Genomic DNA, 26,801 nt, shown 5'->3' with positions numbered 1-26,801 from the left:
CCGACCCTAATCTTTAAAAGGCCAATATTCACAGTTGAATACTTCATCTAAATAATCCACTGTCAATGACGATAATGCCAGTAGCGCGTGCCACCTAGCGTTATGTGCGCGAGACTCAACGACGACGGGGTCGCTCGCCAGACGCCCGAGCTACGTCGATTAGTGCATACCGCCGCTTTGCGCATAGCACCGTGAGAGTGCGTAGCGTTCAGTGGTGGAAAAAAATGGTAGTTATTTGGGTGTAGTCGGGGCGAATTTTCTGCGATACAAATGTGAGTACCGGCTGGCTAAGGGGTTTTGATGAGTGCTGATTTGTTGACGCAACCGCGGGACCTAGTATGACCGGGTGCGCGTCGGTGATAACGAAAATACGAAAGAGCGGACGAACACTGATTCTCCCCCCCCCCGCATGAAAGCTCGAGATACCGAAGTAGGTACTGCTGGTTGATTCGTGCATCTCTCACACACACTAACTCCCCCCCCTCTCTCTCTCTCTCTCTCTTTCTCTCTCTCTTTCTCTCTCTCTCTCTCTCTCTCTCTCTCTCTCTCTCTCTCTCTCTCTCTCTCTCTCTCTCTCTCTCTTTCTCTCTCTCTCTGTGGTCACGCACACCTCCGCATGACATGTACATGACTCGCGACACTGCGAGATACTTTATCAGTCAAAAATAACGGCGTGCCGCATGACGTGCCGCGGGGCGCCGCGGCCTCGGCGCCACCTCGCCCGCCCGACGAGACGTCGCCGCTCCGCGCGACGCGCAAAACCCCCGACGTCGCCCGAGACGAGCGATATTTTTGGGATAGATGTCACATTATCTTCTGTCTCTCGCACGCGCGTGCGGTGTGCCTTTAACGCCACCGTGCGCCTCGCGCTCGCGCTCTCGCACACGTGTGTGTGTGTGCGCGCGTAAATACGTATGTGTGTGCAATGAACGGGTATGCGTCGTTTGATTTGCGAATGCGTCTACGTTCACTATGTTGTGTGCGTGCGTACGTGCATGCGTGCGTGTGGATGTGCGCGTGCGCGCGCGAGAGATCTTCCACGACCGCCGTGTTAATGCCGCTTCCTTCACCCGTGTCAACGGGTCGTCGCGTTTGACTGTATTCACGCGTTGAAGAAGCGCAACGTGGCGCGTGTGTGTGCCTGCGCGCGCGCGCGTGTGGGTGTGCTGTGTCGGGACACTTTGTGTATTGTCATATTTTTCAAGCGGCATATTCCGCGGTGCTTGACAACATTCTACGACTTTAACGGGACGGAGGACGACGGTGTCCCCTCGCGTCTCTCTTTGTTAGTGATACGCTCGCGCGCGCGTGTACGTTTCCGATCAAAATCAAACTAAACGCTCCTACGTCTCTACGACTATCTCTCATTCTCTCTCTCCTTCCCTCCCTCTCTCTCCCTCTCCTTTTCTCTTTCTCTCTCTCTCTCTCTCTCTCTCTCTCTCTCTCTCTCTCTCTCTCTCTCTCTCTCTCTCTCTCTCGATTGACGCGTTAATGTAGTTTGATAGCAAATTGATCTGCGGTAATACTCCGTTTAGGGGTCCGTGCGCCTGTTACGTGAATGTACGTCACTTTTGATTTTATTTATCGGACGAATAATTCTTCGTAATTAGCAGTTAATAGTGTATCTCTTAATACGAAATGAAGGTAATTGAAGGCATAAAATCGTAGCATTCGTGTATCGATTTTTGTTAACTATTTTTTTGGCGTGCGTATCAGGTATTGCGAAGTAAACTGTAGAGGAATTCCTGCAATTTAGAGGCAATGGTATTTGTTGATGTGTGAGACTAAATACACATGTATTTGTTCATAGCTATTAGTGAGCTCGTTAAATTAAATTTTTATTTATTTCTTACATATTAATTTCTATCATTGCAATATAAAATTTTGGATATACAAATATATCAATTAATAAATAAAGTATTAATAAATATATTAGCTAATTTTTTACATTAATTTATTAAAATTATAGTAGGAATGTTGCAGAAATTTTAGTAAGAGTTAAAATAATGTTTTATTTACTATACAATAATAATAAACTATTTCCTTTTACTTTTATATTCTTTATGAAATAACTAAGGTCTGTTTCTACCAATGTAGAGTAACTTTAATCTCTGTTTAACTTACTCTTTATTTTTTTTTAATTTTTGGAATTAGAATAAGGTAACAAAGTAAAATGCATAACCTTTTCTATAGAAAAAATTTACAAATAAAGTTAGAATAAAATAAAAATGTACAATGGAACTTTTATGCAATAATTGAATGAAATTGTTTTTTTGATTTCAGATTGTTTTAGTTCCTCGGGCACTAGAAGTTTGCTAGCTAGCTCAGCAATTGTATGGCAGGATAAGTAGTCTAAGTCCCAAATGTTACAAATATGGACATTTTAAATCTTACAAAAAAGACTGCTCGTTAAGAGATATATAGTCACAGAGTTGGAAGAAAAAAGTTTTGAACTTGATTACCTTAAGGCGGCAATGATAATACGAGTCTTACCACATTTTACATTGGAGCGAAGGGATAAGTGTAGAAGTGTAAGGAAATAGGGAAAGTAAATTTTGTGAAAAAGAATTTCAAATAAAGTTGGTTATGTGCAATGCCGAGATGCTACAATGACAGCAAGACAGTGAGTTCAGTGAACAGCAACTATAAGCACGGTACAGATGATATTATATTAACGCAGTCGCATGCTTTCTCGATTGGAAGTCAATTGAACGTGGACGAAGATCCCCCAGTAGTTGAAAAGTCACATAGACGGTTGCGGTGTGACCTAAGTCCTGTCCCAACAAGTGCAAACTCTAATTTAAACATCAAGTTTCTCGGTTTAAAGGTAAGATTTTACAATATGTACATTTTCATTCTGTATTTTTACAATTTTTATACTCTGATAAATTCTAAGTAAGCTTTACATTTTTAAACATTTCTCTGTCACTTGGAATTAATTGTTCCAACTTCTTGGTAAACTTATCTATCAGTTAAGCATGTGTTTATCTTCATTTTTTTTTAATGAATAAAGACATTTATATTATAGGTAAATATACAAAAAAGTTGGAACAACTGGTCCTTAATGTATACTTAAAATAGGTTCCATGTTATTAAAACAAGGTTTTATTATTATCTGAGAAAAAGACTGGGAAAACCTGGAATTTTCAGGAAAATTCTTTTTCTATTCTTGAAAATTCAATTCTATAAAAATTCAGGGATTTTTATAGAATTTTATTGAAACTCTCAGAAAAATTTTTGGAACTTTTAAATTTAAAGTTCACCCTTTTCTGTTTGACAAAATTGTTTTTTTTTATTATTTTTAAAAAATTGATAATACAAAATAACAATGGATTACGAATAAATATGACATTTATGTACATTCACGTCGTGAGTTTTTATTGAAAAAGCAGTGACAATAAAAGACAGTACACATCTTTTCAATTTAGCATTAAATATTTAATCACTTTTTGAACTATTTTTGATCTAAATCTTTATATTACAGACACATGCTTGGTTATGTGCCATTCAGTTAATATTATTCTTTTAAAGTATTTTGAAAAATTAATATATATAATTTAAGTAGTTTTTTTATAATTGCATAATTACGAAACAATAAAATAAATTTATTTTAAAGCTTCATTAAAATTTTTTTTTAATTTTACCTAGAATTTTGAATAAAATTTCTGGAAAAATCGAGAATTCTCAGGAAATTTTTTTTCAAAATTTGAATAAACATTCTACAAAAATTAGATTTAATGTCTGGTATTTTGAAATATTCTATAAAGAAATATGGGTATGTCTGAATAATTTCTATATATTGTTGTAGGGTAATAAAGGTGTTCGTCAAGATCATCAGGTGAGCACTGGATCTGGGGGGCACAGAGAAAGAAATAGGGAGATTAAAAAGAGAGCAGCTATAGGCAATACAGTGCGTGGATTCTTTTCATCTGGCCACAGCAGGCAGGACAGGTATAATGATGTCTGTATCAAAAATCATGCTTCTTACATTGTCATTTGTTATATCTTACTATTTATTTATGAACTATTTCTTTAATTGTAATCTCTTTTTTAACTTACAATAAATTACACTAAATTTTCTTTTAATTTTTCTAAATATTCTGCTTTACAAAATTCTGTTATTAATTGCGCACTTATGTAACTATTACTATAATAGAGTCTTGATAGCTCAAGGAAGAGTGGATATAAATTTTCTCTATATATAAATATTAATGTGCATAATCTTAAAATTATTATTTTTTATTGTGTATATGATAAAATTTAAATCGAGTTTCTCACAAATATATTTTTTAACAATTATTTAATGTCTGTATGTATCAAATAATTTTTCAAGTAAAATTTATACTTGCCAATATTTTGTCAATGATTATCTTTTATTAATATTCAAAACTTATTAAAACCATATTTTGAAAATTTTGTGATGTATTAACGCAATCCTGTGCTAACAGCATGTTATTTTAATATATTTCATAGATCCATACATCATTTTGCATTTTAAGATTTTCAATTTTAGAATTTATTTACTAAAACTTTTACTAAACTTTTTTGGCCGTATTATTATTAAACAATTATAAATTACACAAATATTTAAATTTGTATACATCTAAGTTTTTGTTTGCTTAAGCCGTTGACATTGTAGTAAAATGCATGCCTGTTTATTTGCTTCAAGCTGTCAATGTTATCATAATAAAATTTATAATTAAATTAATTTTTTTAGTTTAAAATGTAAAAATTTTAACAATTTTTGTTCTAAAATTGTAAAAGTTTTTGAGAACTTTGTGTTTGATATGTGGAACTTGATATGGCACATTTGTAATAAATTATGAAATTTGTTTATTTTTTAAATATAAAATAGAATTTATTGATAATATAAAGTCAGATCAGTGATATAATGTGTATAATTTTTTTTAAAATGTAAATAGATAATTATTTAAATATATAATGAAGTAGATTGCCTATACGGTCTGCATCGGATCTTGGTGATAAATATAATTTTATTAATTTCTCAGTTTATATAAACTACGCGCCGACAGGCTTCGTTAGTCTTGAAACACAGTTACTAAGCTGAATATCGAAGCTCAAGAGCATTTTGAGGGGATGCTGGAGTTGTTTGTTTCACTGACAAAAAGACAGTAATTTTTGTTTTGCCATATCTTTTTATTTCAGAATAAAAGAATACACATTGCTACCAGTCTGTGGAATGAAGTTTCTACCAAAAACGGAAAAAAATTATTAATTTGCTGTTATATCATAACAATGTTTGCTTAATATAAAAGATCTACAGTTTGTACTTACGAAATTCGTATTCACAGACTATAATAGACGATGAGAACAGTGTCGAGTTTCGAAAAATAGATTTTAGTGCTTAATTGAGACGAAATTGCGAAATGAAAATTTAGATTATATACGCGTGAAAAGTCGACAAGTAGAGCAAAACAAAATATTTTTCGTTCTCGATATAAAGTCCAATTCACAGATAGATATTAATATGTGTACTTTAATTCTGGAAAAGAATTTCCAAATTTATAAAAGAAATATATACGAAATCTCACTAATGATGTGCACGAATGACTCTACATTATCGACCCCGATCAAATTTGAGAGCCATCCAGCATTCTCTTAAGAAAATTATTTAGTCATTTTTTAATTCAAATTAATACTTACATTAGCATTTTTAGAATGCTATTTTTTGCAAATGAATTAATCCCCTCTTTCTTGATAATTAAGAGTATACTTAAATTAATTGTAATTACACAATAAGTTTGTTATACACTAATGTGACAAATGCTTTATATAAATAAATAGTTTATATTAGTATATTATATGAGTACATGCACACATACATATATGAGTACATGCAACACACAAAATGTACAACATAAAACTTTACACACACACCACCCCACACACGCCACATGAATAAGAGATTTTTAATAGCAATATAATTTTTTAAAGTTTGTAATTTTGTCTTTTAAAGTTTTTCTGCACTTTTAACTTTAGCTTACCACATTTATTTTCATATTCTTAATTTATACTCTAGTCCATGGGACTGCGACTTTGTCACCTTGTCATTTTATTTAATATTTTGAAGTTTATAATATAAGAATTAAAAATGACAATCTGGAAAAACAAAGCCTGAAAATAAGAGAGAAATATAAAATTATAAAACTGTAAAACATTAAGTGATCCACTGGTTAAAATAAAAAAAAATTATATACTGATAATCAATGATTATATAATGGTTATATTTTCTCTTGAAAAATTTTGTTTGTGAATGTGTGTACACATGTACATGCATAGCATTTAAATATTAAATAAGATATGATGAAATAAAATTCATCATATCTTTCATAAAATTTTGATGAGAAAAGTGACATTTTTTATAGAGGAGTCATTTAATGTCTATTTTTAGAAGATTTATATATACATATATACACATGCAACATAAAACAAGCTTTTCATTAATTTAAATACTATTGTTACAGATTATGAACATGTAAATATTAATGTTATAGATTATTAACATGTTAACATATTAACATATTAACATGATTATTAACTCTTAATTTAATCTAAATTTTTTTTTACTAAGATCTAAATAAAATAAATATTGCAAAAATTAATTGAAATATTAATATAATAATATCTTATATAAAATAAAACAGTTTTGTTGTTCTTGTTATAAAATGATCTGTGTGGGATTTCAGGTATGAGACAAACAGGCAACGTTCTTCAGGTGGAACTGGCGGTGGCTTGTCTAGTTTATGTCCTAAGCTGGTGGCCAGTGGAATCTCTGACGGACAAAGTGGCAGTAATTTGGGAGTGGGCCACTTAGCCTCTCCGGAAAGCGGAGTTGTCCAAAGGATCCACGCACACACTCACAGACGCCAAAGAAAGCTATCTATTGTCACACAGGCAGGTCCTAGTGCCAACACTACTGGTGATAGGAAGGTTAGTTGAGTTGCAGTAGTGAAATTAAAAATTTAAATAGAAATGTCAACTGTATAACATGATTAAGAAATGTTTATTATCATATACTATTATACATTTTGAACTGTCATTTAATGTGTCATTTTTTGTGTTTTATGTAGGTATTATCCAATATAAGTCGCTCGGCTAATATCTCTAAAAAGCAAATTCGAATACAGCGACACGATCAAAGTACTGATTCTTTATCTATAACTAGCAACGGTCTCGCGACTAGTTCGCCATCTTGTAAAAAGAAAGTACTGTCTGCCTTGCGTATCTCTGATCGATCATCTACCCCAAGTGTGAATTCATCATCTTTTGATCATGAAAATGATCGTAGTTTCAGTGATGCTGAAGAAGCACTCGCAGCAACGGAGAATGCGTTTACAACACTAGGTAAAATTTTGAAGGTTTAAAATAAAATTGTATAATATCTAAGAGAAATCTATAAAAATTTTATTATATTGTGTTGTATAGGTTCTAGTTCTATACCTTCTACACCAGTTAGTAAAGCAAAGTCTGCAAAATTGGGCAAGAATGAGGAAGCAAATGTGGAACATGTTCCTGTCGAATGTAGCGATTCGTCAAGGAATGCTGCGGATGTACAACACGTGATTTTAAATGAGTTTGAACAAAAAAATGTTATGTCAATAAAGTCATCTGCAGTACATGAATTACACGCGGTTAATCAGGAAAGTATTATAAATGATAAGCAAAAATCGTCGAGTTCTACCCTTGATGCCAGATCTATTAGTAGTAGTGACCAAAAAGTTCTAAAACATAAAAATATAAATTCCGCAGAAAAAATGATTGAACATCATAATAGTAAAGATATTGAAACAGCCAATGTAGAAAGAGATTTAAACGATACCACGATATCGATGGAAATGAATTCCACAGATGATAGTAATGAAGGTAAACAAGGAAAAAATAGAAAATCTGAAGAGTACATAGATGGCGGTGATGATACAAATAAAGAAATTACAGACCCTTTAAATGCTGTAAGCAGCACTAAGGAGGAGAAGATAACGAGGGTCAAGAGTAACGTAAATTTAAGCGAAGAAGTAATTAAGAATTCGAGGTTTGTAACATCAAAAGTATTGGAGGAGGTAACGGATGCAGATACCAAGACAGTGGATGTGGAAAAAGGGGAGGAGGAAAGGGTGACGATATACGATGACGATGGCACCAGTATCAGCGACATAGTAGCAACACAGGCGCTTCATGAATCTTTAAGTAAATTAGGCAAAGTTCCGCCATTAGACTCCGAGATAGATGAGAATACAACTTTGCGAGACGAGGCAAAGATGAGGGAACATTCCGAGAAAGATGTAGTCACGCAAGAAGAAACGGCGGAAGGTTTTATCGGTCCGTTACTCGACGAAAATTTTAAAGCGGATGAGAAATTGTCGCAAAAAACAATGGCAATGGAGGAAGTGCAAAATTTATTAATGAAAGTTAAGGTACAGACCGTCGAAGACGACGATGATGAAGAGAAAGCTGTCGGTATTTCACCGGACGGGAGATTTTTGAAATTTGAAGAAGAAATAGGTCGTGGCAGTTTCAAGACTGTTTATCGCGGATTAGATACCCAAACGGGTGTAGCTGTAGCTTGGTGCGAACTGCAAGAGAAAAAGTTGAACAAGACAGAGAGATTAAGATTCAGGGAAGAAGCAGAAATGTTAAAGGGATTACAACATCCGAATATTGTAAGGTTTTATGACTATTGGGAAGTTACACTTACCCGTAGGAAATATATTGTACTAGTCACTGAGCTTATGACATCAGGAACATTAAAAACGTATTTAAGAAGATTTAAGAAGATTAATCCCAAAGTAGTAAAATCTTGGTGTCGGCAAATCTTGAAAGGCCTGAGCTTTCTTCACTCTAGATCACCACCCATTATACATCGTGATTTGAAATGTGACAATATTTTTATCACGGGTACAACGGGAAGCGTGAAAATTGGTGATTTAGGTCTTGCAACGTTAAAGAATCGTAGTTTTGCAAAGAGTGTTATTGGTACGCCAGAATTTATGGCGCCTGAAATGTATGAGGAGCATTATGACGAATCGGTCGATGTTTATGCCTTCGGAATGTGTATGCTCGAGATGGCTACTAGTGAGTATCCATATTCGGAATGTACGGGGCCAGCACAAATATACAAACGCGTAGTGTCGGGTGTTAAACCGCAGAGCTACGATAAAGTCGAAAATCCGGAAGTACGTGATATTATAGAAATGTGTATACGTCTGAAGAAGGAAGAACGACCGCTCGTTAAGGACTTACTTAATCATGAATTTTTCGCCGATGATGTCGGATTGAAATTGGAGATGGTTTCGCGAGATTCGGCGGTCGCGGATACTGAGCTGTCGCGTGTTGAGTTTAGATTACGTGTTCTGGATCCAAAGAAACGCAGCAATAAGCACAAGGAAAATGAAGCGATACAATTTGACTTTGACATACAAGCTGATAACGCGGAAGAAGTAGCGCTAGAAATGGCAAAATCTAGCCTTATATTAGAGGAAGATGCCAAAGCAGTGGCTAAGATGTTGAAGTCGCAAATTACTACTCTACTGCGAGAACGAGAAGATCGTAAAGCCAAAGAAGAAAAAGAACGCTTGGATAGAGAAAACGCTGGTACAACTACAGATGTCACAGCTAACGCTGCAAACGCTGAGAGCTTGCTACAGCAACAACTGCTTCTTCAGCAGATGCAATTACAGCAACAACAGCAGCAGCAACAACAGCAGCAACCACAAATTCAATCTAATATTAATATACAGATGCAAAATCCAGTTTCGATGCAGTTGCCACAAACTCAAATGCCCATTCAGCAACAGCAATTACAGTCGACTGCTCAACAAGCTCCACAACATAATTTACAAGCACAACAGGTTCAGTTGGTCCAACAACAACCGATAATCCAACAGCAAACACCGGTCGTGCAGCCTCAACAAGCACAGCAAATACAATACCAACAACAAATACAGCAACAATATCAGCAGCAACAACAGCAACAGTATCCTCAGCACGTCCCACAGAGTTTGAATGCAAATTCTCCGCAATGTTCGACTCCGCAAAATCTTCAAGCTCAGCCTCAATTTCCACAGGTGCAACAGCAACAGCATGTTCACCAGCAACAGCAATATATACAATTGAATCAGATGAGCGTTCCACAACAGATTCCTCATCAGATGCAACAACAGATGCAGCCTCAAATGCAGATATTGCCTCAACAACAGCACATGCATCAACAGCTTCAACAACAGCAATACGTGGCGCAACCGCAACTTCAGCATGTTCAGCAGCTGCATCAACATACCGTTGGTTCGCCGCCCGTTCAGAATCAGCAATATTATCAGCAGAGCGCTGCTGGCTCTTCGGGATACGTATCAGCGGGGTCTTTGTATCAGCAAACAGCAATGCCGCAACAAATATTTCACACTTACACTACGTCTACTAATCCTTCTGGTCACGTAGAAATCTTATCGTCTACCCAAACTGCGACGCAGATTTATTCTCATACGAGTTTACCTGCCGCGGGTACGGTGCCCGTATCGTCGCAGTCGCAATACATTCCGTCGGCAGGTGGTCAGGTTCAGACACCTATACCGTCGGCTATAGGTGTCAACAATACGTCAACTATGCCGCATATGCAAAATGTTTCGACTTCAACGATTCCCAATATACAGAATGCACCCACTTTACTTGGCAATCCACAGCCTCAGTCTCAACAAAATATTCTCGTGCAAATGCAGTATTCGCAAAGCACAAATGTTATGCCCAATTCCATGTCGATAACGCCCAATATGGCGAACATTTCAGCGCAGTCGTCCAACAATCTACAGCAGCAACATCAACATTTTCTTTCAAATGTGGATCAATGTCCTACAACTGACAGATCTTCATTGATAAAACAGGATACAATGGATTCGATACAGTCTCTGCCGCCAGATCTATCAATTAATTTACCGCAAGATCAAATTACTGTACCTGCTCCAGTCGTAATGAGCGTTGCACAGCAGACTGTAGCGTCAAACGATGGGTAAGGCAAGATACAAGTATAAAAACTCGTAAAAATTGTAATGAAAACGAGTGAAAAATTGTAAACTTAATTGAATACATTTTGTTTTTTAGAGTCACACTAGAAAATTCCGAGAGCGTTCCTGCTTCCGAGAGAAGCCGGATAAAACGTTCAGGAACTAAACGTAAGAAACCGGGCATTAAATTAACAGTCTTGTCTGTCAGTAGTGGTGAAGGACAATCAATGACTGTCGAGTGCCAGTTAGATACAAGTAAACAAAAGACTGTTACATTTAAATTTGATCGAGACGATATGGTACCAACGGACATTGCTAACAATTTGGTAAGGATCATGTATCTTTTACATACTGTTTACCACCACGAAAAATCAGAGTTTTCAGGAAATTTATTTTTTATTGAAAATCATAAATTTTAGTGGATTTTTATGAGATTTCGTTAGTACTTATTTTTTATAGGAAAATTTTTAGAAAACTAAATTTATATTCAATTTTTTTATAAAATTGTTTCTTTGATTACTTTTTCTGATGCAAAATCGATGAGCAATATATGTGGCATATACATTCACGTAAATTTTTTTTGTGACTCGCGAGTCTTTATAAATAAATTAGTAACACTACATTATTTCCTTTTTGCTGAATTAAATACATTGTAAACTTAATTTGTATTTATTTTAATATGCGGATAGATTATAACATGCCCTATGTAGTTTTTATTTACATTATTTCTTTTTGTTACTTTCTCAAATTTAATACTTAAAAATGCAAATAGCTTTTCTTTGTATGATTACATAGCGTTGATTGTATTGAATAAGAAATATTTAAAAATGATAAAATATATTTATCTTAAAGCTATTAAAAAATCCTCTAATCTTAATCAGAATTTTGAATAAAACTCCTGGAAAATCCAGGAATTCTCAAGGAATTCTTTTGCAAAATTTAAGTAAATACTCTGTGTTGATATCTTACTTGATATATATCATTTTTTAATCTTACATTTTATCTACAATTTTTATTCGTTTTTTAATATTTTCTTAATATATCTAGGTTGCTGAAAATCTATTGCCGCAATCTCAATGCGAGACTTTCATAGAATTAATTGAAGACATTGTTAAACAATTGCGCTTGGATCCTACGCGTACTCTGCCTTTAGTAGCACATGGCCCGCCCGATCAGTCTGCTGGTGGAAGCCCGGTTACAAGCCGACGTCCTAGGGATCGCGATCACAGTCTCGATACAGCTAAGGTATTATTTTTATAGCTAATAAAGAATATAAGTTAATATTAATGTCATCGTTAAAGGTGCGGTGTATGGTGTAAATTGTGACACTTATGATACTTACATCATATGTTGCAGAATTCTATCATTAATTGCTTTATAAGAGCGCTATTTTACGCGTAAAACTTTTGTACTTTTTAAACGTATAGACGCGTCCAAGACAATTTATTTAAATAAATAACGTAGTCATTTTCTCTTTAAAGGTAGCAATTTGCATTTTTATTTAAAATTGAATATAAGCCAAGACAGAATAATATTAAACTAGCTTAGGGGATTTGTATGGAACATATATTTTCAATATAAAATCAAGGGTATGTATATAATTGGTATATATGGTTTTGGACGCAGCAGGTGAGACATGGCTCGCTAACACGTCAAAGTAGCCACCGATCGTCGTACAAAGTCCATCGTAGGCACCGTTCGGTGAGTTCATCGATTCCGTCCCTTCTCCTGTTTGTCCTATATTTCAGAATTACACCTGTGGACGTTTACGCATCTCTCTGTTACACTTGCACCAATTATACTCTGAAATTTTATTAAGTCATTATAATTTTGTCTTGTTATAGGTTCACGTTATGTATGCAGAAACTTAAGAAAGTTTTGAGATTTAAAGACTTTACTTTTTGTTATACTAATTTTTTTATACTATAGAAAAAGAAATAACTGAATTTTAAAGAAAACATAACTGAAATAGATTTTCGTATAGCGTATAGAATTTTGTTGAAAATGTCGAAACTTTCTTTTTCATATTTACATTATATTTTTACACCTTTTTTTGCAGATTATCTTATATATAGTACAACGTATATGTATAAGAAATCACGTACATGTGTATATTATTTTGTATGTGTATTTATTGACTGTATTGATTTATATATTGAAAAAATTTCTGCGTATTTTTATTTTGTAAAAATTTTATAAAGCATTTAAGATCATAAAAATTTAAAAATAGTTTGTTCTGTTTTTATATACATAAACATGTTTTGCATCATATTTGTATATTATATATATATATATATATATATATATATATATATTTTATTTCTATATTTATACATTTTGCATTATATTAAGTATTTATTGCATGATAATAAATTTGATAAATTATTTTCACTGCACAAATAAAAGTAAGAATGTTTTTATAATACATTTTTAAATAAAATTGTTTTTTGTAGAGTTATCTTTAAAGAATTTTTTCCTACAATTTCTTTATAATAATATTGTAAGATATATTTTGAATTTTTTTCAGAATTATTAATAAGTTTATTAAGTATATTGTGTGTGTATATGTTATGTATATGTATATGTATATATATATATACTATATATATATATATATATATATATATATAGTTTGTTTGTATTATATATTTATCTGTCACTAATAAATATGTGAAATAAGTGAATATTTTATATCGATTTCAGAGAGACGAAACTTCAAATACTTCTACTCCAACGAAATTATTGCCGATCGATCAGATTATTTCTCATATCGCTAATACCACTTTGGAGAAGCAACAAGTCGCTCAGACCCCTGACAGTCAAGCCGGTGCCGAAAATACGTCAGCGGAAGCTTCCAGGAGATCATCCACATCTACACAAAATACGGACACATTAACACCTACAAATATACCGAGTGACCCAACTGACAATCAAGAAACTGTCATTTCTGCAACGTCCGCGAAAACAGTTGTAGAAGCACAGAATAATATTCAAGATGATGCTAATAATTCGGCCTTCAAATCTTATCAAACATTTTTAACACATGCTCAGACTCAAATACAAGATAAAACAGTGAGCGTGGGTTATGCGAGTGAGGTATCGAAAGAATCTCAAGAGCATGACGTAGTAGATATAAAGGAATCTGGAATAACTAAAGAGATAAATACGCCCATAGATATTAGTGCGGAGGTATCAACTTTGACCGTACCGACGCCAATGCGTAAAATTTCTCGCTTTTTGGTTAGTCCTGTGCTCGAACAAAAAAATATTGCCGCTGATGAGGAATCTTCTACCGTCGGCGAAAGAGTAGATTGTATGAATGTCACGACGTCGCAACTAGCATCGCAGCCCGCTGCGCCTACTGCGAATGTGGAACAGTCTATAGTGAAAAATGAAGAACACATGGAAGCGAATGTTTTAGAAGTTCAGAGTGTGGCAACTCTGGACTCAACTAGCAATAATGAAATGATGGTTCAGAATATTCCGTATGTCATGGAGCAGACAGACAGCACGCAACAGATCTTACAGCCGGGACAACAGTCGATTGGATTGCAGCAGAACATTATTCAAATGCAACAAGTAACGGGACACGTACAACAAACCACGACTATCGGGCAATCGAAACAGCATACCATAATCGTCCAGGGATCTACGATAACGTCACAGCAAACCTCTCAACAGATACCTCAGACTAGCGTGCAGCATTTCGTGCCGGTCAATTCGCAGGAGTTGCAGTCTCAACCGCTCCATTCGAACGGATTAGTTCAGACGCAAGCGCAGTATTCGAATCAAGCAATGATGCAACCAGGCGTGATGATGCAACCACCGCAACAGCAAATCCCTATGCAACAGGGCATAATGCAGATGCACGTACAAGCGGAACAGATGCAACCTCAGCGTCCAGCAGTGCAGCAATTTGTCCCGCAACAGATGCAACCTCCGACGCAGCAGTACGTTATACTATCGGGTCCTATGCAACCGGTACAACCGATAACGACAATGGACGATCGAAATCGCAGAGTGTCGAGTTTACCCGCTACGTCTAATGTCCAATCCTCAGACTCTCAAATTTCGGAATTGTCCGGCATAACCGAAGAAAAAAGGCAAGTTACAAACTCTAGTATACCTGTGACACACATGCAACATGTACAAGTTGTTCCACAAGACATCTCCGGTACAGTGCCATTGTCACAGAATGTCGTAGAAGCCACTCAACCTCTTCATCAAAACGTGCAACAAGTTTCGGGAACTTTACCTCCATCCATGCCGGTACCTGTTACTACTTCTGTGCATCCGGTCGTGACCGCTACCGATACTTCTGCACCTAAAGTTGCCATTAAGACGAAAGAGATATCCTCGACGCTTCCAGATCTTGCGCAAAATTTAGCCAACATACTTTCGAATCCCAAGTCCAAATCTACTACGCCTCATTCTTTGGCCAATCATGAACAGCCTGCTGCTGTTTCTAATGTCGTTGCTCCCGCGTCAGTTGATTACAAGCCTGTGCAGTCCGAACAGTATTTTCAGCCTATCCAACCGGAGACGAATCAGCTGCAAATTCAACCGCCTATTCAACATAATTATCAAGGGCAGATTGTGCATCAGGGATATCAGGGACAACAGAACTTTCAGCAAGCGTTTCAAAATCAGCCAGTGCTTCAACAAAATCAAGTGCAGTCGATACCACAATCGATCCCGGTAACGATTCCTCCTCAACAGATTGACGCGCAGTCACAGATGGTGCAATCTATGCTTCAAAATGTGTCGAATCAATCGACCGCTCCAGGAAAGTGGATTGTAACTAATCAAGCTCCCATACAGCAACCGATGCGACCAAATCAGCCGCAGCCACTCCCAAATCAATTGCAGTTACAACAAATCTCTTTGCAGCCACAAATGCATCAACAACAGATTATTCAAGACCAACAGCACAATGAATCTTTTGTCGTCAATCAATTGGATCAATCACATTTACATTTAAAACTTCCAGAACAGCAGCCAGCAAAATCTTTGGAAATTGAGAATCCGGAATCATCGAGTTTAAATTGGTATGTACGTTTATCAATTCCATTCGATAATAACAAGAAGAAAAAAGAATCATACGATACATATGTCAATCACTTTATAATTTACGTTAAGTTTATTTTATCATTTCAGTATACGTCGTATTAGTTCCGATTGTCAGTTAATTACATCGGAAAATGAGAATTCCAGTCACGATGTGACGCCTGAGCACACTCTTGTTGAGTCCATCGATTCTACATCGATTCTGCAACAACAATTGTCGCAATCGCAGCAACAGCAACAGTTACAACACCGAAAACTCAGTCAACAGAATTCATTGGACAAAATGTCAGATGTAAATGGCGTCGGAAACATCGGAGGTGGTGTAGGACCGCAAACTATAGCTGATTTACATCAGAAACTTGTACAAGTGACTAGTCAGCCGTCGGAATCGCTGAATGTCGGTACACCACCTATAAGTTATCCCGCCACGCCTTATAATAATCAAATGGTTGGAGGATATGACGCGTACATGCATTCTTTGCAGCAGAAATTGTTCAATATTGGCGTGCCAGTTTCGTCCGCGAATGCCGCATGCCCGTTATCTCCTCAAACAACAATACATTCCTCCAATATTCTCACCGATACGCAAGCCGACACGACTATCGAAGGTTCTATTGTAACGCAGGACAGTTCTAACGCATTTGCACTTTCACAAACTGTAAGTTCTCTATGGTGTTTTATATTTGATGTGAGGGTTGAGAAGTAATTTGTTATTTATAACGAAGTTATAGTTCGAGTTTTTTTTGTTACTATAATTTGACTTTTTTTATCTATAACTTAATTGTATTTTTTGGTAACTAATAATTTAATAGTTATTTTATGTATATATAGACGATATATTTCAAGTTTATTTATCAGTATATAGTCTGCGTTTAGCAAAATAAAATGGTAAGTTTTTGAGAATAGCTATTATTCTAAACAGAGATTTTACACTTTAAAATCAAACTGCAGATCAATGATTTATGATGATTTTACAAAGTTCAAATTTGGTAAACGTTTTTATTTTCAATGGAAAAAATATTGATCCCATAATTTTGATTATACGTGTATGTGTGTGTGCGTGCGTGCGCGTGCGTGTGTAATAAATTAATTTATTTAATATATATATTAAATATATTTTAAGTTATTAAAATAATAATAATTCAGTATATTCAAAATAATGTAGTATATAACTGAGTATTTATTATAATTTTTTAAAATTAGTAAAATAATTTAATAGTGTTAGAAAAGCAAGATTTAAAATAATAACATAAATTAAAAAGCCCACAAGAATTAAAAAGTAATGATAACTTGTTACTTTTTGAGTAATTCAAACTATAATATGTTACTTTTTAGAATTTATAACTTATGACTTTTACAAAGTAATTTTTTTCAATTCTGATTGAGATGTGTGTAGCTGGAGATTTTTATTGTCCCAAAAGTATCCATATAAAATTTCTTTCCAGAATGCAGAATGTTCTCTTGACAGTCCAATACCAGGAGCTCCCGTAGGGTCTGAAAATATGAGCCCAAGTAAAGAAAATGTAAAGATACGAGCTCAAAGACCGGGATCCCGTTTACAGGAACTGGAGCAGGAATTGGCGAAGATTCATAGAGGATCGGTTTTCGCAGCGACGATCCAGCCGTTAACACCACCTATATCTGCACAAACGCAAAATTTGTTGACGACTGCACAGTCAGTGTCTATGATACCTGTGGCTACTGTTACTCCTAACATTGTGACACCGCGGTCTGGAACCAATACTCCAATTCAACAAACAGAACTTCAAGATGCTACTAACGAGGTAATGCCTATTTTATGTAATATATTTACATTGTATTACTTATTTTTTTATTTTGATATGCATTGCATTTATTGATTTGGTGTTGCATTGTGCTTTCTAAAATACAAAGTTATGATGAAAATTGTTTTATAGTATGTTTGATTTTTTAATAAAATAATGTTGAAATGTTAATTTTACCTTACTACAGAAGACAAACCCTATTCAACCTACTAGAAAGATATCAAGATTTGTGGTTTCTAAAGTTGCTGGCCCACCTGTTCATAGCAATGCTGCTATTAATCAACACGTTGATATTGGAAGATCTCAATTACAAACAGAAGAATTAAGAACGTCAGAACGGCAAAATATTCTGTCTTATACAGATGATCTACATGGTAAGGAGTTTTATTCAAACGATAAGAATAAAATAAAAACTAATTTATGTAATAATAAATTTATTATATGATATATTATGTAAACATATGTAAGAAGACCTTATGTAGACATTTGAAATAAATTTATTAATTATAGGTATATCTGCACAAATATCTCATAGTCGAGAAAATTCTGTTCCACCTGTTATGCAGGCAACTCATGGTACTAATATTTCAAATATTGAAGTAAGTTTTATTCTTGTGAAATAAAAATATAAAGATTAGAAAACTAACTTTAAGATAAGAATATAATAATTCAATAATAATAATATATTATTTGACATAGCCTGAAAAAGAAGACAGATTTGTGGCTCTTACACCGAGTGAAGAATATCAATTACTTATAAAGAGGTAAAAATATTTAGAACGTAAAGAGCAAAAGTTAATTTTTGTTATTTAACAAAATACCTAACAAAAACACCTTAAAAAGTAAATTAACAAAAATCTTAAAAAGTAGACAAATAAGTTAATTTACAATTTGCTCATTTTTTTAAGGATGTAAAACAATTTTTATTATGTATAGACAAACTTTGGAACTAGAAACACTGCAAAAAAGACACAGAGAAGAGTTGGAGCGTTTCCAACAACATCAGCTGCAATTGCTTATACAGCAACAAGCAAGCGCACTTCACCATCAGCATCATCCGTTGCTCTATCATACGGTTGCAACAAATATTTCTGGTCGGTAATACGAATTAATTTCATTTCATTATGTATATTCTCATGTACAATGCATATTAATTGATGCGTTATTTTGTAGGACCTAGAATTCCAGGAACAGAGGACTATCTGATGTTTAGTACAGCACCACAGACTCCATTGCAGAAAGGGTCGAATAATTATCCGGACACGGAAGAGACTTTACGACTGGCCATGCAGAAATTGAAGCAAACTCCGCTGCAGCTTCAACCGCAGCAGGCATCGGCTGGAATACCGCATGCTTATGTTATTCCAATTCCAGTAGTGCCTTCTGAAAGTATGCAAAGTGTAGTTTCTCAGCAGGGTAATAACTGCTTGAATGATGTATCCGAGGGCATCGATATGACTTACAGCACGGCGGTTGGAAATCCGACGCAGTACCAATTCGCTCCTATATTATCAGAGGGAACGAATATCCCGTCGACAACCGGACCGTTACCCGCGTCCGCGTCTCTATCGATATCCGGCGCGACAAGCGCCTACATTCAATATCATGAGAGCCAGCCGCTACCGAATTTTCAGACTTTTACCTGCACTCCCCATGGCGGTTTCTTTTTGCCACCTGGTTATCGACTGATATACACGCCGCCCACAACGCAATCTCAGCCGACAACACCCGCTACATCTCACGTGACAAATTCTTCGCGTGACGATACACCTCCGACGGCGGAGCTGCATCATTCAACCACCGCCGAAAATTCAACTGTTCCTCCTTCGCATTCGGATCAATAACGCAACATTCGGCTCATACGCTTCTATATTTTTCGGTCGATCTGCGTTCGTTTTTAGTTTAACGCTCCGTACCGTTTATAGTGCAGTTTCGCATCGTTATCGTCTCGAATGTAACCCGAATACATAATTTGCTGTGAAATGCGCGCGCCATTGCTAAGACATTATCATAAAGGTGCGAAGACGAATTGGAAAAAGAAAAAAATGTGAGTGGAACTATATATAATGTTTTTCGGTGTACAACGCACTTGCGTATATTAAACAAGATATCAAATATTCTCGCTATCTGAGCGTGTGCATGATATTATATGTGCCTCGCAGCGGAAGTGAAGCGGAAATAATGTGGTAAGATACTGCGGAGAGTGGTATATATTGTGTATATATGTATGTATATATGTGTGTGTGTGATGTATGTGTATACACACACACACACACACATATATATATATTATACATATAATATATAAATTTTCCGAATGCAACGCAGGAACTTGAGATAGAGGCCTTTACATGTACTGTGCTTCGATGCATCAAAAACAAAAAAAGAAGAAAAAAGAAAACTCTTCCTTCGCTGAGACCTCTAAGGGATTCTATTGCCTGACTCCTTTAGTAGCACAGCTCACATTAGTACAGGCCTCCGCTAGTCTTACGATTGAAATGGCATATGGCCATTCTGCTCGGTATATGTGTATAACTGTTACTGTATGCTGAATGTGTCGGAAACAGACCGAGTGAGTGATAGGGGCAAGGGGCAAAAAAATGGAGAGAGAGAGAGAGAGAGAGAGAGAAAGAAAGAAAGAAAGAAAGAAAGAAAGAAAGAAAGAAAGAAAGAAAGAAGGGAAAAGGAGTGTATGTAGCGCTTATACGAGTATGTATGCGCGAATGCGTATGTATGCATATAATTGTGCGGGTATGTATGTGCTGGAGATAAAAGAAAAAAATAGGCAGAGAGAAATATGATTAATATAGTCACTGTTATGCTTTAATGTATTTCTAGCGATTTTGCCTATTTCAATTAAAGAAAAAAAGTCATGTGTTACTAGTTAGCAAACCCATATATCTCGTTTACTATTTTAGTGATTATTATCTTCTTTTAAAGCTGGTAGTAGCCGTTTTATCTACCGTTGTTTATTTTGATATATATATGATGTACCGAGATAAATTGTCCGATGCCATCTGTAAACCACTGACAAATGTGTGTTGACGGTTTGATTATTACCTTTTTAATTGATCTACGTGATGTATCACTGTCAACATACTGGAGCAACGTATTAAAAATTTCCTTTTTAGTTCTTGGTAATCTGCGACATGTCATTTCAGGTAGCGAAATATTCAATTATAGTTTTAATTTACAATAATGACTGCTGAATATATTATATACTTTACCAATAGATCGTTATAGCTAATTTTTTAAATTGTTTCTGAATTTTTTGTTTGCATTAATATTGCTTAGGGTCGGTTGTTCCAACTTCTTGGTAAACTTACCTATCAGATAAATATATATTCGTCTTTATTTATTTAAGGTAAGAAATGAAGATAGACACATGCTTACCTGATAGGTAAATTTACTAAGGAGTTGGAACAACCGGCCCTTAATATCGAAATTTAATATCACAATTGCATGATTGGTTGTCAGTATTGTTGCAACTGTCATTAAGAGGGAAGTGTTTTAAATTATTCGTTTTGATACACGATTCTTACGACTACCCTGAATTTGGTGACTTTTGTAGAAATCCTTGTAAGTATAAGGCTTTTTTTGGTGCTTTTATGTTACGATATTACATTAAAATCTGTTGAAATATTCCCATAAGAATTGCAATAGCTTATTATATATATTATGTAGGGAATTTTGAAGGTGTTACAAATTATCTCCCTGAAATTACATTTCGAGCAACCATGTGTTTTCTTTATACTAATTATCGTTATTCTGTACATAAAAATATTAAGATACAATTGTAAAAAAATTAATAGGTTTTTAAAGATATTTTATATTTTATGAAATATGTCATAATAAAGTATAAAATATCTTATAATCTCATTGATTTTTCGAAAATTATACCTTAATATACTTATATGCAGAATAATTAGAGAAATCATATTATTAAAAAAAAAAAATCAATTTTATCTAAAAAATTGCGATGACATTAAAAAAACTTTTTGAAAGGCCGATTTGAATAAAATAGTTCGATTTTAACTCCCGAAGTGACAAATAAAACAATATATATATTTTTGTAGTTTTATTGAATCTGATCTGATTTTAAAGAATCTCAGTCTGTTGGAAAAATATAAAAATTAACATATGCTAGCTAATTAAACATCTGGTACTGTAAACTTGTTATTGTTGAGCTTTACGAATGCATTGGTTGCATTCAACAGAAAAAAAACTTTGCAACTGTTGTAAGATTCTTCAATATGATTGGTTTTTGTTCTTAGTTCCTGTCAGATCTAAATGTATAAATCAATCGTATAAAATAATTTTACACACTTGTAAAATTACGTTTTCTGCTGAATGTAGAAATTCGTTTTTCTGTTAGCATCGGCGTATCCAGGGAGGGATTGGGAGTCCAAACCTCTCCGGATTTTTAATTTATTTTTTCATTTTAAATAAAATACCACTTTTGACTTTATAATTGTTAATTTTTTTATTACATATTTTTCCTCCCATTACGATCATGTAAATAATTCCCACATAAGGAATTTCCATTAGAGCTTTGGTATCCGATTATAAAGAAAATTTTTACAAGGTTTTTGCTTTGAAAAATAGAATGGATATGCGCTATGCAATCAAATGAAAGCGACAAGATTTTGCTTACATGACAAATAACACTATATCTCTTACCTAATACTTTTCTCATTCAAAATCGGAAACTAGGAGATATTTTAAATCAAAAATATCTTAAAAAAAAAAAGATAATCTCGTACAAAAAATTGTGATTCTGGTTATGGCTCTGGTTTTTATTCGATTGCTATTTTTCCCGAGAGCAAGAACAAACAACCGAGAGTATTTTATCATAAACGCCCCTAATTAAGCCATTCGAAATTAAAAAATACCGTAAATTTCATATATCTGTATAATTGTAAAAGTGCGCACACCATAAGAGTACACTGAGAGATTATTGCTTCTGATAAAAGATTATGGACTAAAGAAGAATCACAAAAAATTACTTCATATAGAATTGATAATCTTTCTCCCTCCCTGAAACAAATCTTGGATATGCCTATGCTTGCTAGTAAAACATGATAATGCTTTCATTTGCTAATAATTCTGTAATGGTCTATTTGGGGAAAAAAAAAAAAAAAAAAAGAGTGATCATTAATATTTAAAGACAAAGGCATTATCGATGGAAACTGTTTCAAATTTTGACTATACTTCAGAGTATTGCTGTTTACATCTTTCAGAACATTTTCCGCAGAGTATTTTGTATTCTATTCTATTGTAGTATTTTATTATAACTAAAAATTGTAAGATGTACGTAAAAAATGTTTTTAATCACCAAAATCTGCTTTGACTGAATAAGGCCTCCTCCATTAATTCATGTTCACATATTAATTTTTACTCAATACTTATTTATGTTCATTTTACTATAATTTTATACTTTTACATGACAGCTTCTCATATAAGCTATTATAAAAAGTCTAAAATTAATTTACATAATTCTCATAATTTGTTTTTATAATTGGTTTCTTATACAGGGTGTCTACTTAGTTGTTATCTGTGAGATATATACGCAGAAGTAAGGCGTAATTTATGCGGTTATGTCGTTTGCATAAAATACACCTCCAAACATTTTCTGTGCCTAACAACGATGACTGCTAAGTGATCATATCCCACTGCGCATTTTCATTTGGCGATAGGCCAATCAAATTTGACTATCTTTATAAATTAATATTATATATATTACACATACACACACACACACACACACACACACAAACTATATATAAAACACATAAAATTTGTTAATTATTGCAAAGATTGTAAAATGGACTTTCAACTCAGTTTAATGTTCTATCTATCTTAAGGAATATTGCCTATGTTTGACATCTTGTATATTTAATAATTTTATATACTCTGATTTTAATACATACTTTTCCAACTAATTTTTTTGAAGATAAAAATCAGATTGGACAACTCAAAAACTACAAAAGAACATATCGTTTTTATTTATTTGGGAACGTTCGTTTTTATTCTTTCGGGACTCGGCCAATTTTATTACCTATCATTTATTTCATCATTACTTATTCCCGTTTTGATTATACAACTTTTAACTGGAACACTTTTTTACTATTAACTTTAGAAATGGTTTGTCACGTTTTAAATGTTACACTTGTATGTTACATGGACTTGAGATTATATTATTTCTTTATATGCGAAATATATAGGTGCCCGTAATAGTCATCATTAAATAAAGTATGAATTTAGTAGACATTAGGATATAAAAATCGTATCTTTAAATTACATTGAAATTTCTTTGGCACTCATTCAAAGTTATGCATCTTTTCCCTTTTTGAATATCGATGTTACATATAATGTCTAGAAAATTTTAGTCGTGTAATTTGATATGAGAAATGACCGCTTATTACTATTCCTGTTGACATCTAATGGATAGATAGCAAGTATTTACCTAACAATTTTATTTATAAAAATTTATTCAACCTTTGACCAAATTTTGTGAGTCATCTTTATTTGCAAAAATATCAAATTATCAGGATTTCTTCTCGCATTTTGCTTGAGCTTTTTTGTTTTAAGTACTTATTCAAATATCTTGTTCACTAGGATTTTCTTCAACAGCCGATGTGATTCATTCCTAAGTCCAGGACTTGATTTTTCTATGAAGATCAAATGTCTATTGGATCTCCTTTCAGCCATCAATGTGGTTCCTTTCTGCATTGCATTAATTATTCTTCTTGCTGGGACTAATGCATATTTTATTATACATATATGTATAAAATTAAGAAGAATGTTGCAGAATTGTATTGCAAAAAACAAAAAGTCAGATTTAAAACAGAGTATGATGGTTAAGTGATATCACAACACACAAAGAGACAAATTATAGACGATAATTATAATTCAACACATTAAAATAATTGAAAAAAATTCAATTGTATTGGGAGTGTTTACTTGCAGAAATGTATTGCAAAAGATCAGATTTCAGAGAATATGATAGTTAAGTGATACCACAAACACAAAGAAACAAATTATAGGGGATAATCATAATTTAACATACATTAAAATAATTGAAAAAAATTTAATTGTATTGAGTATTAATATTTTTGGTAAATTTGTTATTTTTAAAGAAATTTGAAGATATAAATTTTAATTATTAAATGTCATTAAAGAATTTTAATAATATATCTCTGTACCCCTCATACAATATTGTAAAACAGGTAAAAACTATTGACCTTTCATCAGAAGGCGTTAAATGTAAAAATTATTACAATAAATCTTAAGGAAGAGAAATAAATAAACATACAATATAAATGAATTGTCTTCTACTGTAATCTCATTTAACTAATATTAGAATAATAATAAAAAATTTATTATCGTATTTTTTATTATGTAACAAATATATATATATATATATATATATATATATATATACATGTTAGCTATCATATACAAACTTAGTACATTATAATGTATTGTGTGAATATTGTTCTTTTATAAATGTTTTTCATAGAAAACAAATGTTATACATAAAAAACCTCAAATTATTTCTTTCAGCCTATCAGTCATCTTTCTTGATAGATCAGATTTTATCGTTATACTGTAATTATAATAAAACAGTATTAGCAATATAATCAAAATATTCTTAACTGTTATAAGTATTGTATTTTATATAGATAAAAATTAATGAAAGAATTATGTGTATTAAATAAATTATAATAAATTACTACTAACATCAATAACAAACATAAAATAAGCCAAACAAAAAAGCAATTGACAAAGCATTATTAAATAAAAATTAAGAATTTAGTAGCGATTTTCTTAACAAGAAGATATTTTAAATATATAGTTGCAATTAAATTTTAAAGAACCTTTGAGAAAAAAAAACTTGAAAATTTCAGATAATATATGATCTGTGTTCGATGAGATAGAAATTTAAATATCAACATTGTAAGTACTTACTATTGGATATATTTTAAAAAGATTGCAAAGCTTCACAAGGATTCAAAGTGACCCCGCCTTCTCGCATAAGCTCCCATGCAGGCGAAGAATCCGACAATCGCGATGGTTAATCCCAAGATCAGGGCTAGAGTATCGCCGAAATCGAAGCCATGATCGGAAGCCATCGCGAGATCGAGAATGCCGAAAACGACGAGTAAATAACAGAACCACATTTTTTTCTCGTAGACGACAAAAGTGCAAGAATGTTAATATCAATTGCAAAATTGATTGTTCTGTAAGTGTTATTTGTGCGTCACGTGATTATAATTTAATATAATATCTTCTTTGACATCAAATAAACTTGTCCTTAAATAATTGCGTGTCAAATCATGTGCTCACCGCTGATAAACACTAGTGACAATTATGTCAAATTATCTTAGCGCTTTGTAAATAGATCGAAATGATGGTGAAAGGTTAACCACACGGCAACATACCGCATGCGTGACAGTGACTAATCAGCAAGTCCCAATGGAGGATTTGTTTTCATTGCTACGTGCTGTATCGCTGTATGGTGCGATTCTATACCTAATTTAAATAAATTTGGAAAAAATGGAAAGGAAAGGAAAAGAATATGACGATTAATTTTTAATTTTACAGTTGACTATTCTAAAATTTTATTGACTGATCAAGCTAATGGTGAAACCGATAAAAAATATTTAAATTTTTTTTCGAGTTATTTTCTAAAGTGTTTCAATTTGTACAAAAAAATCAGAAAAATCTAAAAAATATTACAAAATGTAGAAATTTTGATAAATTATGAAGAAACTGAGAAAAATTACCACCAAAATGTGCATTATATTATAAATCGTATCATTTGGATCTATCTTAAGTTAATCTTTTTAGCTGTTCTTTTTTATTTGAGCTTCTTGCACAATTCATCTTTTTTCTTTTTTTCTTCAACGAGAAAAGATGAATTGCAAGAATTTAA

At 33.5% G+C, this 26,801-nt stretch overlaps 1 protein-coding gene and 1 long non-coding RNA gene across 10 annotated transcripts; one reads left to right on the top strand and one right to left on the bottom strand.

The window, feature by feature from the left end:
• Positions 1-115: 115 nt before the first annotated feature.
• LOC105834798 (serine/threonine-protein kinase WNK1) lies at positions 116-21,004 on the top strand. Of its 9 annotated transcripts, none has more exons than XM_012677555.3 (18): positions 116-272; positions 2,284-2,827; positions 3,809-3,951; positions 6,708-6,951; positions 7,092-7,365; positions 7,447-11,017; positions 11,110-11,338; positions 12,060-12,257; positions 12,639-12,713; positions 13,716-16,060; positions 16,170-16,476; positions 16,567-16,737; positions 17,525-17,863; positions 18,051-18,237; positions 18,374-18,462; positions 18,563-18,627; positions 18,800-18,957; positions 19,037-21,004. In XM_012677555.3, the coding sequence occupies exons 2-18, from the start codon at positions 2,594-2,596 to the stop codon at positions 19,705-19,707; spliced, it is 9,300 nt and encodes a 3,099-aa protein (XP_012533009.1). In that variant the 5' UTR covers positions 116-272; positions 2,284-2,593; the 3' UTR covers positions 19,708-21,004. The 9 variants fall into 9 exon arrangements, with proteins under 9 accessions (XP_012533009.1, XP_036141426.1, XP_036141340.1 ...); XM_036285533.1 differs by having other exon boundaries at positions 16,564-16,737; XM_036285447.1 differs by having other exon boundaries at positions 12,642-12,713; positions 16,170-16,737.
• A 980-nt stretch (positions 21,005-21,984) lies between these two features.
• Positions 21,985-26,458, bottom strand: LOC114254839. Its single transcript, XR_003626140.2, has 2 exons — positions 25,835-26,458; positions 21,985-25,472 (listed from the first exon to the last, which is right to left on the bottom strand). It is a non-coding gene; the product is annotated as an uncharacterized LOC114254839 (long non-coding RNA).
• Between the last annotated feature and the right edge of the window lie 343 nt (positions 26,459-26,801).

The sequence above is a fragment of the Monomorium pharaonis genome, chromosome 1, assembly GCF_013373865.1.
Source record: "Monomorium pharaonis isolate MP-MQ-018 chromosome 1, ASM1337386v2, whole genome shotgun sequence".
Classification (NCBI taxonomy): Eukaryota; Metazoa; Arthropoda; class Insecta; order Hymenoptera; family Formicidae; genus Monomorium; species Monomorium pharaonis.
This window is presented reverse-complemented; position numbering and strand designations above follow the sequence as displayed.

Bases quoted from the DNA above. Each gene is read 5' to 3' on its own strand.
- LOC105834798 (XM_012677550.3), top strand. From the start codon at position 2,594: ATGCCGAGATGCTACAATGACAGCAAGACAGTGAGTTCAGTGAACAGC. The intron at 17,864-18,050 runs GTAATGCCTATT...ACCTTACTACAG, and splicing joins TTCAAGATGCTACTAACGAG to AAGACAAACCCTATTCAACC. The intron at 18,238-18,373 runs GTAAGGAGTTTT...TATTAATTATAG, and splicing joins TTATACAGATGATCTACATG to GTATATCTGCACAAATATCT.